This window comes from Daktulosphaira vitifoliae, unplaced genomic scaffold (genome assembly GCF_025091365.1).
Source record: "Daktulosphaira vitifoliae isolate Bord-2020 unplaced genomic scaffold, ASM2509136v1 Scaffold_2, whole genome shotgun sequence".
Lineage (NCBI taxonomy): Eukaryota > Metazoa > Arthropoda > Insecta > Hemiptera > Phylloxeridae > Daktulosphaira > Daktulosphaira vitifoliae.
In genome coordinates, this window is record NW_026099573.1 from 8013731 (window position 1) to 8032673 (window position 18943).

Consider the following 18943-nt stretch of genomic DNA (forward strand, 5'->3'; position numbering starts at 1 on the left):
TACAGGGTTACGAGGTCAGTGTGCGGCGGCCGGCGTCCTGGCACCGCTCCCGTCCGCCACCTATCGTTAAAGGAACGGGCCACCGGTGACGCCGTTCGCCCGGAGGGCGGCCGACCGTATGGTCTGGAGGCGGACTACAATGTTCCGGTGGCGCAAGCGCTTTGGAGCGTGGCACTCGCGGGGAGTCAACATACCGTCTCACCCAAACGATGTGCGGCCGCGACTGCTCCAACGATTACCTCTTTATAATCAATTTAAACACAAAAGTATTTATAAACATTTCAGACGAAAAATTATTTTGTGAAAAGATCCTTTCCGTTTAATACTCTAGGAATGTCACATTTTAATCAATAGCACAATTTAAATTAAAAAAATTTACATGTGTATTGATACGTGTATCTTACTATACACATATCAATGAATATCCTTATTCACTGAACGCCCTATAGCGTAAGGAAACGGGTTTCCATCGTTCTCATTGTTTATAACAATTGACCCACGGATATCAATTTTGAGCTTAAGTATTAGTAAATTTCTTTCTTTTAAATAATAGAACTTCTTATTACATAAATATAACACTGGATTGGTCATTAGCGTTTTACAGTGGTCTTGGAGATGAGACGCGAGTGTTGTTGTTTTTATCACACATTTCTCGGCCGTATTCTTCCTTTTGGCTAGACATAAAAATAAGAATACTTTCCAAAGTATCAGTTCAATGGTTGTTATCGACCAGCCATTTATTTCATTGGATTATTTTGTAAGCTAGATAAATATATATAAATATAGCCATTCAAATAAATTAAGCTGGCACCTATTAAGCTTATATGTTAAGTTAAGATATATATTAAGTTATACGGATGATTCTAAAAAGTAATTAATAGCTGATTAATCAAAAAATATATGTAACTAAAAAAAAAACCAATTTTTTTTATTCAATATTGTATTTTTATTTTGTAATCGAATGGTTTATGATAAACCGATCACTCTGTATATTAAATAATATAATAATACAGATATTAATAAATTGCTAATAACTTATTATAAATTTATCTCAGGTTAGCACTTTGAAAAATTCAATATACGCCATGTATTTCAATTTGTTCACATCATTTAATGACAAAATATAAATAATAAAGTACTAAAATTAAAAACCGTAGTATATTATAAACGCATAAAATAATTTGTGGAAACTAAAAATTTGGTTATTTTTACTTTTACAATAGTACAACGCACATCTAAGTAAATGAAAAATAAACATGTTATTATTATAAAATGAGATACCGTGAAAATTTTTCGTGTTATCTTTTGTCCATTAGAAATTTATGAGTAAACTATTGCACAAGCATTAGTATACAAATATACAAAATTATTTTAATTTAATTTATGATATTGAACAAAATTAAAAAATATTTAATTTTCATTTTTCGCACATTACTTTTCAAGAAGATAATCAAGTTCAAATAATTAAAAACAACTATATAAAGTTTAAAAGTATGACGTTATTCTTTTACGTCTTTTTTTTCTCAGTATTCAACAAAGGTAATTGTTTTTTTTTTAATAATCAATTAACTCAACTTAAGAAAAATCAACAAACATAACTCGCCCTTTGAACTTATAAGAAATATACAGACTTATTTATTAAAAATTCATGTCGACATCTGTCAATAACTCAATTAAAAATAATAGTAATAACTTGGTATCACATTAATTATATTAACGCTTTTTAATGAATCGGTATGAATTTCTAATTCATATAGTTCTATACCAAATTTAGTCTTAATTTCCAATGTTTTTGTTGTTGACCATTAAACTACACGATAACAACAGATTTTTTTAATATTAAAAATTATATTACTCTTTTTTTCTCACATAGCCGTGAGGCTATACAATAAAACTGTAGTGATACAGTTTTATAAAATTTTGCTTATAGATTGATTGGAATCAACCAATTACCTTATTATAAACCTTTTATTGACCAAAAATTTTCTTTCGCAAATCCAACCTAATCTTGATCTGAATTCACTGTACTTTTGATATACTCTAAGTACTTGAAACTTTCAACCTCAACCACGTCATCTCCGTTTATTTTTACTTCTTCTATAACATGATTCACGCCATATATGATTTTGTACAAATCCAAATCAAATTTCATATGCATAATTTTATTACGATTATTTTCAAACTTTATAACCGTTTAACAATTTCTTCCAGATGATTTTCTACTCCTGTCATACTCTCAGTCCATCAATACTATATAAACTACAATCGACTTAAGATATATCATCCCGCGATTTATATTCTCAATAAAGAAATGTAATTATTCCATTCAAACTACTTTAGATTTCTAAAAAATGTCCGATTATTCACGTACGTGTATTGGAAGTTTTTAATGCATGCATTATAATGGAAAATTTTGATAAGTGATAAAATTTTATATATATTTATTTACAAATTATCGATATTTAATATCAAGAATACACTATTAGCTCAGAAACTATTAGTTTTACTCTGTCGGGTTTATTTTTTTTGTTCGTATCAATATACACATTTCACAATTTTTCATAATATTTCAAATGATGTTACTTTTTTGAACCAACATAAAATGTATAAGATTTATAGTTCTTTTTTCGTCTCAAAAAACGAAAAAGAAAAACCATCAAACAATTGATTTCTAAGAATTATCGGACGTTAAAGTCTAAAATGTTTGTTAAAAATAGTTTTTTTAAGTTTTTCGCATGGCATAGGAACATCTAAATCGTTCAAAACTAAATCAAAGCTTGTTTAATGTAATCCTTACTGTATTTAACTTTATTATTTGAAATGTGCTCTTTACATTTCAAATTTATTATTAGCATATTTTTTTATTAATAATTAAAGAAAAATTTAATTTGAATATTTTTTGGGAGAAATTTTAAGATAGCTACTTTATAGTTTATCTAGATTTTAAAAAAATTATCGATACTAAATTTTCTTAATTTAATTCAATTTTTACACAATGTATAATTTCAAAAATTTCAAGAGTAAATTTATTTAAAAAAACTATTGTTAATAATAAATTTTTATAAAGAAATTGATAAAGATTTTTTGTAAAGATATTCATTGATTCAAAAGACTACAAAATTATTAAGTTTAATTTTTTTTGTCCGTTTCGAAATAAAAAACTAACACATTTTATTTGTCTATAATGGAACCCTTATTTTTACTTTGATGTTATAATAAAAATAAAAATTATAAACATTATTGTCCTTATAATATTTATTATCCGATGAACCATTATTCTCTCGTCGATTTATGTTTAGCGGTTTTTTATTGATAATTTGCTGTATAACATACAGAAGTCATCATTTGCACGAGTACAACACTATATTACCCACCATACATTAAACTTGTCCTTAATAATTAATATTTATTAATAGATGCATACTTTTATATTTAATGCAATCGAACATCGTACATTGTTGTACAGCCAGTTAGGAAAAATTTCTCGATGACTCATTTATTAATTTATGGCCCATTTAAACAAAATATTGTGGCTTCCGGTATTACAAATACTGAATTTTAAAATTAAATCTTCAACCAATTTTAAAACGCAAACAATCAATTAAATAATAGAAATAAGATCAAAATTAAAAAAAAAGTTTTTTCTATCGTCAAATTAAAAATAGGGATTTTCTTAAAGATAATTAAAATTCAGTTTTTATTGTCCGAAGAAATGAAAAAAAAATGATTTTATTTTATATTATTGTAGAGTTTATCAAATAATATTGTCCTTTGCGAAAATTTAAAATTTATAATATTATTATTTATTTATCAAAAAAAGTTGATCTTCGAAATTTGAATGAGAACCATTTAAAATTTATTTTATACATTAAAATAGGCATTTTGTGAAAATTCAAGATTTTTAAAAAAAATTTTACTGGTAGCTCAACGTGTTTTTAGTATTTTGACCAAAAATACCCCAAAAAACAAAAATGGCCTCTGTTAATCAAGTTTTGGTCAAATATTATGATTAGTATCAGTGGCGTATTTAGGGGGGGGCAAGGAGGGCAATTGCCCCCCGCAGCACTTTTTGGGGGACAGCAAATTAACTGAAAGTTTTTTTTTATACATAAACGATTTAGAATGATTTAAGCGGTAAAAAAAATGAAATAAAAATATTGGTTATTTTTTTTTTTTAGGCAAATAAATTTCAACAAAACTTTTTATTAATATCAACACAGCTATTTTATAAATTTGTCAATTTCATAATAAGCGCGTGTGGCGCGTATATTGGTTTGTTGTTTGTCGTCAGCAGCTGTTCAAAAAAAAAAATACAGTACTACCCTGATGTTATTAACGTGTTAATTACAGCAGTGACAGTGTGAATCATTAATGATAACTGATATTATGATAATGAATAACTGAATGATGATAATGAACTAACTGTGACCGTTCATTTTATATTATCTTTACGACTTTCTCTCCTGTCTTGTTAAATTTTTATATATAAAATATTTTTTTATATTTTCTCTGTTTGAGAGTAACATTATTAAATATTTTTATTAAACGGCGTGTTAAAATCTTTACATTGTGTAAAATAGTGTAAGTATAAGTTAATACATTTTAGTCTATTTCTATAACAACGATTAAATTGAATTTTAATCAAATACTTCAGCTGAGCGTTCATTTAGTACTCTAAAAAGGGTAAAATCATATCTCAGATCTTCGATGAATGATAATCATTTAAAGTCTTTAGCGATTTTCTATATTGAATCTCAGTTGAGAACTTCATTAGACTATGATGAAATAATTGAAGATTATGCAAGATCAAAAGCCCGACGAAAAATATTAGTTTAATGATGTTTGTTTTTCTTTTCTCATAGGTATTTATATTATATTAATTTGTTCACTATTTTTTTTTTATTTGTTAACATTTTGTTCACTATTTTGTAAGTAGATTAGAAAATAAATTTTATAATTTTACAATTTGCTTTAATTATTTTGTTATCATGGGTATCTACGATATTCAACATTCTAGGACACTCAATAGATTTTTATACTTCATAATACTATTTCCATATCGCATGTATTGTAAGTTTTTTTTATGGGTATAAAAATTGCCAGTATAAAAAACTGTAAGAGAAAGAGGGCATAAAAAGAAATGTTTACCCAGGGCAACAAAATCCTAAAAACGCCACTGATTAGTATATCAAAACAGTTTGATTTTTACTTTAAAGTACAAAATTTTCAGTTTCAAAATTTTAAGTCGAAATTTGATAGCGTGTATGTCATCTCGATTTACCAACTACAAGTAAAACGCCTTGTAATATTACAAAATAAATTTACTTTTTCATTGTATTATATTTAATAAAAAATTAATTGTTTAATTAAAAAAAAATATTTGAAAAGTATGTAAAGACATATTCAGTTATTCATATTTTCAAGAATATCGTATATTTTAGCTTATGCATTATTTATAAAAAAGGTATAAGTTTTTAAGATTAGTGAAGAATTTTTTTTCTACTTATAATATACATAAATATCAGCCAAACTGCATAAAAAAAAAATTTTTTTAAATTTTAAGCTTACTTGAGATCTACAAAAAATATACCCTATAATGACTCTAATTATGATATCCACGCTATCAAATTTCGACTTAAAATTTTGAAACTGAAAAATTTGTATTCTAAAGTAAAAATCAAACTGTTTTTATATACTAATCATAATATTTGATTAAAATTTGATTAACAGAGGCCATTTTTTGTTTTTTGGGGTATTTTTGGTCAAAATACTAAAAACACGTTGAGCCAACAGTAAAATTTTTTTTAAAAATCTTAAATTTTCACAAAATGCCTATTTTAATATATAAAATAAATTTTAAATGGTTCTTATTCAAATTTCGAAAACCGACTTTTTTTGATCCATCCATATACATAGTGGAATAGATATAACTCATATAACATTTTTTTCTTTTTTTTTTTTTTTCAATCAATTTTTACAGTATAGAACTATATTTAAAATTTGTTTTTTTTTTATTTTGGCAATTACAAAAAATATTTTAAAAATTACTGGTAACAGTTTATGAATTGTTAGTTAGATCCGTACCACTCTGTATATATATTAACAGATATGATCATATCTAAAAATTATTATTAAAAACATATGATAAACGTCTCTATCGCAAATAATTATTTATTTTGTGCATATAATTTACTAAACAATTTTAATAATCGAATTTGTGGACTTTTAGTTATCTTATAACTCAGATAACTTCCATTTTTGAGAATAAAACTTTGATATGGACGAATAGCAGTTCATTTAATTACAGTTTTATATAGTTCATTTAAGTTGTGATCATTAGAATATACATCAAAAGTAATTATATCTAAAAACTAAATAATTTTTATGTTTAAGTCACAAAAATCGAACAATGCCCTTGGCGTAAGAATATGATTATTTTTAGTTCTTTGCAAACTGGCTTATGACCAATTACTTAGCTAAACAACTTAAACTATCGTATAAACTTTTACCACATATGGTAGCAAAAAAATTACTTTCTGCTTCTGATTCAAAATCTGGTCTGCGATTACAAAAATTATTTTTATGACTTTTATACTAGCTACTGCTAGAATAATAGTAAACCATTATTACATATAGAATAAAAAATGTTTCCATTTAAATGACGTTGACAAGTGTAAAACGAATCTGTACTATGTATCAAATGATAAACTTTTGTTTGTAAAAAATTATTTAAAACAGATTTGTAATAAATTGTATAGAATTTAAGTCGTTTGAGAATTTACCCAGCAGTAGCTTTGAACCACAAATTTAAAAATCTGAGCAAAATGACCTTAACTAATACACTCATATATATATACAGAGTGATTTTTTTATCATAACCCACTCAATTACTTACAGAATAATAATAATTAAAATTTTTTTTTTTTTTATTATCTTTAGTTACACATTATTCTTGAATTATTAACTATGTAATACTTTTTAAGTTCATCCCTTACGCCTGGTAAGGGTGTCAACTTTGTTTTTTTAAATGGTAACACATATTTTGAATTTAATAAAATGTTTGAGTTTTTAATTTAATAACAAATGTCATTTGAATTTTTAATATAACTTTATTCGTTTATTAGATATAAACATTTAAAGTTTCAATTTTTTAAGTTAATATATAGGTATAATACACAAGGGATTACAAATACAGGTAGCTAATTGATTTTTTATGATATTGCTATCACAGTCACGGATTGTTTATTATCAATTATGACTATCAATAGATATACATTCTGTATTGTCAGTTAGTGTATTTATAAACTCACAACAATGTGTCTTACTACCATTGATAATAACAATGCCTTGTACCTGCTAATATCGATGTCATAAAAAACCAATTAGCTACCTGTAATTTTAATCCCTAGTGTATTATACATGTATATTAACTCAAAAAATTGAAACTTTAAATGTTTATATCTAATAAACGAATAAAGTAATATTAAAAATTCAAATGCCATTTATTATTGAATTGAAAACTCAAACATTTTATTAAATTCAAAATATGTGTTACCATTTAAAAAAACAAAGTTGACACCCTTACCAGGCATAAGGGATGATCTTAAAAAGTATTACATAGTTAATAATTCAAGAATAATGTGTAACTAATGATAGTAATAAAATAAAATTTTTATATTATTATTATTCTGTAAGTAATTGAGTGGGTTATGATAAAAAAATCACCCTGTAATGAGCTTTCTTTAAACTTTAACTTTTTTTAAATTTATATTGCTCAACAACAAACATAACAAAAGTTTAACAGAATCATATTCAACATAATTTTATAAATCAAAAAAATGTATTATTTAAATATTTCTTCACAATCGTTTAGTCAAATTTTGTTTTACAGCATTATTCATTGAAGAAGGTAAGTATTCACAAATATGTTTTAAAGCTCTTATTAAAAGAGTATCTTATTAGTATTATGTAATATATAAGATACTACTAATGATATTGATTGAAATATGAAATAATATATTAGTCAGATGTACGATAAAACTAAAAACTTGGAGAAAAAATTTGCAAAAATCACGAAAAAATTATTTTTTTTCATATTAAATGGAAAACGACTACTTTAAACTTGATAAATAGACATTAAAAAAAAAAAACCAGCACAGTAGGGTCGTGGCATAGTTGGGTCCAGCATAGATGATTTTTGACAGTGATTAAAATCACTATCATAAAAAACGCTTCGATTAAAATCTGTAGATAGTGTTTAATTTAAAAAATATTATGGATTATTCCAAAAGCTACAGGATTTCCTATTTTAATATTTATATTCTGATTACAAGTTTTATGATTTAGAAGTGCAGTATATGAATAAATATATTTATATATTAAAAATATATAAATATAAATAATACTTGAAAAAAAAAAATATATTGATCCATACATTTTTCAAAAATTTATAGCATTTTTAAGATAAAAATTTAAAATATAAGATCGAGAATTTTAACACAAAAATAGCATACAGTAGCCATTTTCACCGTGAAGACAAAATAAAGTCCAAAAAATTGTTTTCCATAATAAAGTATATTACATAAGCTTTAATTTAAAGTATATATAAAAGTGTCAGTATTTCCGGAACACTTTCAAAAGTTAAATTGAAAAAGTTAATTTTTTGTGAAAAAGTTGTCATTTTGAATCCTTTCCTGTGGGCAGGTAAAGAGTCAAATTAAAAAAAAAATTATATCAAATGATAAGTAAAAACATTATGCATCTGTAAAAAAAATAATTATATTTATTTCTTCAATGTTGAAAAAGTTATAGCAGTTTTAAGTAAAAAAAATTTCGAAAATTAGCAATTTTTAAATTTGTAATTTTTTTGGAGGGTCCCTATTTACAGGGAACGAGGAAAATTTTTTTCAACTTTTGAAGGTAATGTCTTCGACTAGATCGAAGCTAAAATGCCACTTACGCCTATACGTTTAAAGCACCTTATTTATAAATGTATTGTTGAATAAACTATTTCAAACTCATACTTTTTGAATTTTTTATCATAATATTTTTTTTGTATAATTAAAAATTGAATTTCTTTGACAAAAATTATATCATTTTGTTACGCTAAGTCGTATAAGTTTTCTTGTTATCCGTCACACAAGTATTAAAATTAAAATTATGTTTACCATAAATTCCATACAGTTCGAATGTATGGAAAATTATTGCAAAGGAAATAATTATAAATATGATAATATGATTTCTTTTTTTTTTTTTGGAAGCTGAAAAATGTCCAATTTGCTATAAAGATTCTACCGTAACTTTAAAGCAATGTAAACATTTGTTGTGTAACGAATGTGCTGAAAAGTTAAGACTCAGAAAAGAAATGAAATGCCCACTTTGTAGAAGAGTAATTCTTTGGTTTTCGTGTAAAGGAGGTATATACATTATTTATATTCATAATTATTATAAATAATTGATAATTATCAATGAGAAGAATTATCAAATCAAATAAAAGCCATTCATAGCTGTAAAAATTTATTCTTCCATAATAATGTATAACACAGCTCCACAAAAAAATCGAATGAAAAGTGCTAGTAAACAAACCATGTTTACTCTATGTTTGTGGGGTCACTGAATCCAAATCTGAGGTTTGTTTGATACCATCACGTCATGGTTTTTCATAACCTTTAAAAATGTGCTTGAGAACCAAGTAATTACTGAAATATATCAACAGGGCAATTTCTATACTAATACCTCTAATTTCCCTCGCCTAGTATAGTATTAGCACTGAAGTATTGTGTGGTCATATTACTATATTATGCCAAAAAAGACTCTCCGCGTCAAGTCAGTCTAAATGATGTTAGGATTTTTACAGGTTGAAGCATAACGCACAGTAGATTTAGGTTATAAATTTTCCTGTCTTACTTCCTAATGAATAACTTGATTATCAAGCACATTTTTAAAGGTTATGAAAAACCATGACTTGATGGCGTCAAACAAACCTCAGATTTGGATTCAGCGACCCCACAAACATAAAGTAAACATGGTTTGTTTACTAGCACTTTTCATTCGATTTTTTTGTAGAGTTGTGTAATTATTTAAAATGTTATTATTTCATCCGTTCTGTAATCGATAATGGAATATAGAAACTGGAAACAAAAATAATATAACTTAGTTTGATATGTAAAATGTATGCTCAAATCTTTTGTATTCTATAATGAAGATTCTTCATTATAGACATGTCTGTTTCAATTAAGTTAATACTTGATGATCGATTAATTAATTTAATTAATTTAGTTATTAAAATTAATAAAATATTAATTAATTTAAAGAAAAAAAATTTTTTTTGAGTTATTGCGTTATTAATATATGTATGATATAAATATATTAATTTACATTGTGTATTCATTATTTAAATTATATAAACAATCAAACTGCAATCGAATGCAATCTCTCAAGCACATAATTCGGTTTTCATCACAACCATTCAACTATTCTCCAAGTACACCGCTTAGTTGACAAAATTTTCTACACGTTAGAAAAAAAGCTTGTATGCACGGGCGCATTTTCGAACATGGCACGATGGTGTCCTCTTCAAACTAAAAACTTTTCTCTTCCCCCATATTGTTACTTAGAAAATAGACACTTTAACGTATGATCAGGATCTTCCTTTTCTGAAATATCACCAATTTGTGCTGGTGTTCCTAGAGGCACTGTCACGACACTTTTATTATTTAATCTTTTCACCTCGGATCATTCCACTACACCATACACCACTACCACTGACTTTGCTGACGATAAAGCTCTCCTAACCCTTCACGACGACCCTGCAACTGCCTCAAATCTTATCCAAAATTACCTCAATCTATTATCAACTTGGTATAATGATATAACTTGATATATAATAGGGAATAAAAATCAATGAGATATTTACTTCACATTTACTCTAAAACTAACGGTTTACCCACATATTTACCTCAATAATATACCCCTACCAACCACCCGATATGAAAGATACCCGGGTCTACATTTGGACCGCTGCCTTACTTAGGTAACTCGTATCCATTCCAAACATCTCACCTTAAACAACTGTTCCCGTCAATTGCGTTTCCTTCTCACATCACAACACCTCAATCTCATTATTCTTATGTACAAACTACTTCTCAAACCAATTTGGACATATAACATCCAGCTTTGGAGACCCACCAAATCATCCAACATCCATAAAACACAAACCTCCCGAAACAAATGTCTCCGCCAAATAACAATAGGTCCATTTTACGTCTTCAATGATACCCTCCATAATAATCTCTCCATCCCAAAGGTCCAACAAACTGGGTTTACACTCCAAAATTTTAAACCAACAATACCCTCTGATCTTTTATCTATCCGTCCACTCTATCTCTGTTGAGGTCACCAGTGATAGAGTGAACGGATAGCGAGTGTGGTGTTGCGACCTATTTATTGACTTATTCACATTTTAACACGTCATGAAGTACCAGCACTGGTTGGCCTCTTCTATCAAGCTTACTGTCTCTAAATATTATTTTTTATATTTGTTTAATATGACCATCATTTGTGCATATTGTAATTAAATTTATTACAAATTGTATGATATTAAATAAAAAATAATAATAATGATAATAATATAAACGATAAATAGCTATTCTATAATAAACTAATATAATAGTGTTGGATACTATACAAATGAATCATTACTAATAAAAATTAACAATGACAGTAGCAATAATTGCATTAATAAAATAAACTAAAACAACATAGCGAAACAATATAAATTTAATATGTGTGTATAATATAACTAATATGTAGTAAATAAATAAATAATGAACATGACGGCAATCTAATTCTTAAAAGTTCTAATTCCAAAATGTCAATTTTTCAGAAATAAAAAATGTTTGAAGTTGTGAGGTATTAGGTTCATTTTGTTATACTTTTATCAGTGGTTTATTGAAAGAATAAATTATTGTATTTGACCAAAGTGTTTTTGATTATATGTTGTTTTTACTATAGATCTAGTAAAATATATTGTTAATGAATAAAAATTAAAAAACTTAGCATACTTGTACATTTTACACGGTGAGTGATTGTGACAATAAGAAGTCAAATAATTTAAACTATAAAAAGTTTGTTCATGATATTAGAGGAGGTTAGACGCTTCAATAATCCCATTGAAACGATATTTAATAAAAATTATATTTAAGTGCACTAATTAACTGCAAGTCAGATTTTTTTTTCGTGATGTTGGCGAATGAATGTAAAGTATACGACTAATATTGGAATAATTATATCGACGCGAAAGAAATATAATATAAATGCAGTTTTGTCACAGAAATTTTTATTGGACACGCTCAAGCACAAATCGACCCTTAGCAAGATAAGGGTGTCATACAATAAAACTATATTAAAATAATGATCTCACGAAGACAAAATACAAAGAAGAGTTAGACAGAATTAACTGAGCAAAAGAGTTTTGTGTTACGTTTTATAAAAACCTAACAATTTTAAAGCTCTTTCGATATCGACACGAATATAATTCCAAGAGTCTTAATCGAAAAGCCTGTTGTGATTGGTAACCTTTAAGGAAATAAGAATTATATATTGAAAATTATAGAATACAGGATACTTTTAACATCGCAAAGGAAAAACTTATAATGTTTTAACAAATTTAAAAATTTTGCCTAAATCCTAGTTGATCATTCACCTTGTACATATATGGGGTATTTTCATTCACTTATACTCATGTATAATTATAAAAATTATTTATTTTTTTTTTAGGTATGCTTTATGAAAATGAATTGGAATCAATAAAAATAGGTGTAATATGTAAAACAATTTCCAATGAAAAACTGATTTCACATTATTACTATCTTCCACCGTGGCAATTTGCTGACGAAAAAATGTTAGTAGAAATATCCCAAATTTATAATGCATACCCTTCTGAACAATTATTAGAAATACGTGAAGCCATAGAAAATTTTGATGTACATTGGCCTGAAGAGGACTTGGTGCTTCGACGACGATATTTTATAACTATTTTACATAATGAAGAAAAAGAGATATTAAAAAATTATTATATTAGGAATGATTTAGACGTAAATGAACAATTTGAAACACGAAAACATATGTATAATTTTGAAATAGAATCTTCTGCAGAATCAGATTCGTCGTTATAAATAATTAATTTGGATTTCATTTTTATATGTATTGTCCGTAAAAAAAATGAGCAAATATTGTTTTAGATACATTTTTATTACAATGATGCAAAGTTAACTTCAACTTATTTTTTTCTGAAAANGATATATATAAAAGTGTCAGACTTTCGGGAACATTTTCAAAAGTCAAGTTGAAAAAGTTTTCATTTTAAATCCCCCCCTGTGGGCAGGTAAAGGGTCAGATTTATAAAAAAAAAATATACCAAATGAAAGGTAACGATATCATGCATCTATAAAAAAAAGAATTATATTGATCCATACATCTTTCTAAATTTATAGCATTATAAAGTTAAAAATATAAAAAATAATTTTTTTACAAAAATCGTATTTTTTTTATTAACTTTGATGTCTGTTTTGATACGATTTGTGATCTTTTGACATATCATTGAAAGAAATCGGTTCGGTGAGAGCTAAGAAAAAGTGTAACAGACACAAAATAAACACATCATAGTAAACCAATTCGCATCGAAGCTAAAAAAAGTGTTTTATTAGTTTTATTATTTAAAAAAAAAAATGAAATGTATAAATTTATACATAATTTAAGAATGTATAAATAATTAAAGAAAAATTACAATGCAATATTAATTATACCAATAGTTATAAGAATTATCAGTTAAATCTATTCCACTATATAGATTCTATAATTTTGAAAATTATAGAATATAGGATACTTTTAACATCGCAAAGGAAAAACTTATAATGTTATAACAAATTTAAAAATTTTGCCTAAATCCTAGTTGATCATTCACCTTGTACATATATGGGGTATTTTCATTCACTTATACTCATGTATAATTATAAAAATTATTTATTTTTTTTTTAGGTATGCTTTATGAAAATGAATTGGAATCAATAAAAATAGGTGTAATATGTAAAACAATTTCCAATGAAAAACTGATTTCACATTATTACTATCTTCCACCGTGGCAATTTGCTGACGAAAAAATGTTAGTAGAAATATCCCAAATTTATAATGCATACCCTTCTGAACAATTATTAGAAATACGTGAAGCCATAGAAAATTTTGATGTACATTGGCCTGAAGAGGACTTGGTGCTTCGACGACGATATTTTATAACTATTTTACATAATGAAGAAAAAGAGATATTAAAAAATTATTATATTAGGAATGATTTAGACGTAAATGAACAATTTGAAACACGAAAACATATGTATAATTTTGAAATAGAATCTTCTGCAGAATCAGATTCGTCGTTATAAATAATTAATTTGGATTTCATTTTTATATGTATTGTCCGTAAAAAAAATGAGCAAATATTGTTTTAGATACATTTTTATTACAATGATGCAAAGTTAACTTCAACTTATTTTTTTCTGAAAACTTAATCAATAATAATATATTTTGTATTTTTTTTTTTTTTATCATTTTTTTTTTAACTTTTACTAATAATAAAAAAAAAAAGTTGTTTTAATGATTATACATAATGCATAGACAAATATTAAGAAATAATTGAAGTGCTTTATGTGAATGGGCGCAGGTCAATTATATATATTATTATTATAAATATAGAGAGGGTTTAGTAAGTAAGAAAACGTGTTTATATTTTTCTCATTGTCTGTAACAATTGACCGTATCCTTAATTTTTTAACCTCTGTATATACAGAGTGAGTCACAAAGATATTACAAATTCAATAACTTTTGTTCTAATTAATAATTCACATTAATTTCTTTTCTAAATAATTTTAATACTTTAGAACTAAACAAATAACCATATTTTTTTAATTTTATTAACAAAATTTTTAAATTTACGAAAAATTTAAATAAAAATTTCAAGATAGCCATTTTATAAAGTAGATTTTAACAAAAATTTTGGTTAAAAAGTATCTTATTAATGTTCAATAGTCAAATATCTGTTGATAACAAATATTAAAAATTAAAAAAATAGATTGTAGCACTAGTAAACCAAAGGTTTTCATATATTATTTGAAAAAGAAATTTGGAAAAGACATTTTTTAAAATAAAAAATTTTAGAATGATTTAATATAAATTAAATAGGATACAGTTGTTAATAAATAATACTACACAGTTCAGCAAAATAATATACTATATTGTAAATACCTAAAAATACTAGATTCAATGAATTCTTAAATTGTTTATTAGTTTTAAACTAATCGGATTCTGATAAATTTAATATGAAATTTTGTCTAAAAAAAAAATTTTTATATATTATCTTCATCATCGGTACAATTTCTTAAACAAAAATGACGCCACAATAACAAATCTTGTGAAAAAATTATTACTTCATTTTCTAATGTTTGCGTATTTCTTTAATTTTTTCAATGGGATACACATCGCCAATGCGAAAAATATCAAGTCACATTTGTTGATCATATTTTTGCCAAGGAAGAAGATAATTATATTGTGAAATTAATTCTTCAACACAAACAGTATGACATTTAATTGACTAACCTATTCGGATTCTTGATAGTTCATTTTCGTAGGTTCCTACAAATATAAATTTAAAAAAAACAAACAGCACTTTAAAAAATTAAGAACCAATATGTCCCATAAAAATTTAAAATTAATATTAAAAGTAGTTTTAGTTTTATTTTACATATCACTAAACTTATATAAATGATCAATACTTTTCTTTCTATATCGTAAAAAATGAATTTATTATGAATAATTTAAATATCTAGGCCATCAACATAAACAGGTCGTCTGCATAATGGACATTTTAANAAATTAAAAATTAAAAAAATAGATTGTAGCACTAGTGAACCAAAGGTTTTCATATATTCTATGAAAAATAAATTTGGAAAAGACATTTTTTTAAATTAAAAATTTTAGAATGATTTAATATAAATTAAATAGGATACAGTTGTTAATAAATAATACTACACAGTTCAGCAAAATAATATACTATATTGTAAATACCTAAAAATACTAGATTCAATGAATTCTTAAATTGTTTATTAGTTTTAAACTAATCGGATTCTGATAAATTTAATATGAAATTTTGTCTAAAAAAAAAAATTTTTATATATTATCTTCATCATCGGTACAATTTCTTAAACAAAAATGACGCCACAATAATAAATCTTGTGAAAAAATTATTACTTCATTTTCTAATGTTTGCGTATTTCTTTAATTTTTTCAATGGGATACACATCGCCAATGCGAAAAATATCAAGTCACATTTGTTGATCATATTTTTGCCAAGGAAGAAGATAATTATATTGTGAAATTAATTCTTCAACACAAACAGTATGACATTTAATTGACTAACCTATTCGGATTCTTGATAGTTCATTTTCGTAGGTTCCTACAAATATAAATTTAAAAAAAACAAACAGCACTTTAAAAAATTAAGAACCAATATGTCCCATAAAAATTTAAAATTAATATTAAAAGTAGTTTTAGTTTTATTTTACATATCACTAAACTTATATAAATGATCAATACTTTTCTTTCTATATCGTAAAAAATGAATTTATTATGAATAATTTAAATATCTAGGCCATCAACATAAACAGGTCGTCTGCATAATGGACATTTTAAGTCTTCATTTAAATTGTTTAACTGTATAGAGCAAATACTGCAATCATTATGACCATAAGTTTTCATAGTAACTGTTGCATTATTATAGAAGCAAATAGGACATTCTTCTAAATTTCATAAAAAATATTTAAAATTAAATTTAGGTAACAAATGAAGGAATACAAAATTTGTATTTAACTGTTTAATTTTTCTAACGTCTAAGATTATTCATACTTAAAATTTTTTTTTTAAATAATCAGGATTTTAATCTATATTAGATTGTTTTCACAATTTTTTGTTAATATTCACTTAAAATAATCAATTACAAAATAACTATTTTTACATTTAATATGCATGTGTAATAATATACATATGACTAATTTGTATTAAAAAAAAATAAAAAAATATGAACTTTACAACAATTCATTAAAAAATAATTTAAAATGAGCATATTAAAATATCGTAACTTATTTTATTATTTTTACACATACCACAGATCGACTATTATAAATAATGATTTCTAAATAAATTACTTAAATAATAATATTTGAACTTTGGAAAGAAAAAAATTGATAGAATAATTATGATTAAGTAGAAATAAAAAAAACCCAGCACAGTAGGGTCGTATCACTGTGGGGACGTGGCATAGTTGGGTCAAGTATAAGTATATTTTTCAAAAAGTTATAGCGTTATAAAATTAAAAATATAAAAAAGAATTTTTTTATTAGTTTTAATTTCCGTGTTCACCATNTTATGAATAATTTAAATATCTAGGCCATCAACATAAACAGGTCGTCTGCATAATGGACATTTTAAGTCTTCATTTAAATTGTTTAACTGTATAGAGCAAATACTGCAATCATTATGACCATAAGTTTTCATAGTAACTGTTGCATTATTATAGAAGCAAATAGGACATTCTTCTAAATTTCATAAAAAATATTTAAAATTAAATTTAGGTAACAAATGAAGCAATACAAAATTTGTATTTAACTATTTAATTTTTCTAACGTCTAAGATTATTCATACTTAAAATTTTTTTTTTTAAATAATCAGGATTTTAATCTATATTAGATTGTTTTCACAATTTTTTGTCAATATTCACTTAAAATAATCAATTACAAAATAACTATTTTTACATTTAATATACATGTGTAATAATATACATATGACTAATTTGTATTAAAAAAAAATAAAAAAAATATGAACTTTACAACAATTCATTAAAAAATAATTTAAAATGAGCATATTAAAATATCGTAACTTATTTTATTATTTTTACACATACCACAGATCGACTATTATAAATAATGATTTCTAAATAAATTACTTAAATAATAATATTTGAACTTTGGAAAGAAAAAAATTGATAGAATAATTATGATTAAGTAGAAATAAAAAAAACCCAGCACAGTAGGGTCGTATCACTGTGGGGACGTGGCATAGTTGGGTCAAGTATAAGTATATTTTTCAAAAAGTTATAGCGTTATAAAATTAAAAATATAAAAAAGAATTTTTTTATTAGTTTTAATTTCCGTGTTCACCATAAAAAAAAATAAAGTCCAAAATTTTTTTTTTTAAAAATTTTTAGAGATAATGTGAAAAGTACAACAAGAAGAACAATTTAGAAATAAAAATAAATATAATATTTTTTCCAAACCAAATTAAATTTTTTATGTTCAAATTCATTGAAATGATTTTAAAATATTTGNTGGCAGTTTTAAGTAAAAAAATTGAAAAAATTTCGAAAATTAGCAATTTTTAAATTTGCAAGGAAAGTTTTTTCAATTTTTAAGGGTAATGTCTTTGACTAGATACGATTTGTGATTTTTTGACGTGTCGTTGAAAGAAATCGGTTCGGTGAGAGCTGAGAAAAAGGGATAACAGACACTAAAAAAAAAACACATAGTAAAACTAATACTTTTTCAGCTTCGCATCGAAGCTAAAAGATAGAAATAAAATCTGACTAACACAGATCAATTTTTAGAAAGTAAAGAAAAATTTTTAGAGATAATGTGAAAAGTACAACAAGAAGAACAATTTAGAAATAAAAATAAATATAATATTTTTTCCAAACCAAATTAAATTTTTTATGTTCAAAATCATTAAAATGATTTTAAAATATTTGATTTTACATAATATGATATTTCCTTTGAAAAACTTTCTTAATTAAAAAAAATAGTATGGTATTAAAAAGTATTATAGTTACACAGTATTTCTTATTGGT

The 18943-nt window shown here is 24.8% G+C and overlaps 2 protein-coding genes across 3 annotated transcripts in view; both read left to right on the forward strand.

Moving 5' to 3' along the window:
* LOC126899720 (pseudouridine-5'-phosphatase-like) overlaps window positions 1-18943 on the forward strand; it is a 113962-nt gene that overhangs the window by 17335 nt on the left and 77684 nt on the right. The window lies entirely within an intron of this gene.
* Window positions 1430-14547, forward strand: LOC126899721 (uncharacterized). 2 transcript variants are annotated; one of them, XM_050674836.1, is made up of 4 exons: window positions 1430-1539; window positions 7892-7909; window positions 9261-9416; window positions 14038-14547. In XM_050674836.1, exons 1-4 carry the CDS (start codon window positions 1494-1496, stop codon window positions 14433-14435), a joined length of 618 nt encoding a protein of 205 aa, XP_050530793.1. In that variant the 5' UTR covers window positions 1430-1493; the 3' UTR covers window positions 14436-14547. The 2 variants fall into 2 exon arrangements, with proteins under 2 accessions (XP_050530793.1, XP_050530791.1); XM_050674834.1 differs by lacking the exon at window positions 14038-14547 and adding an exon at window positions 12778-13273.

Bases quoted from the DNA above. Each gene is read 5' to 3' on its own strand.
- LOC126899721 (XM_050674836.1), top strand. From the start codon at position 1,494: ATGACGTTATTCTTTTACGTCTTTTTTTTCTCAGTATTCAACAAAG. The intron at 9,417-14,037 runs GTATATACATTA...TTTTTTTTTTAG, and splicing joins TTGGTTTTCGTGTAAAGGAG to GTATGCTTTATGAAAATGAA.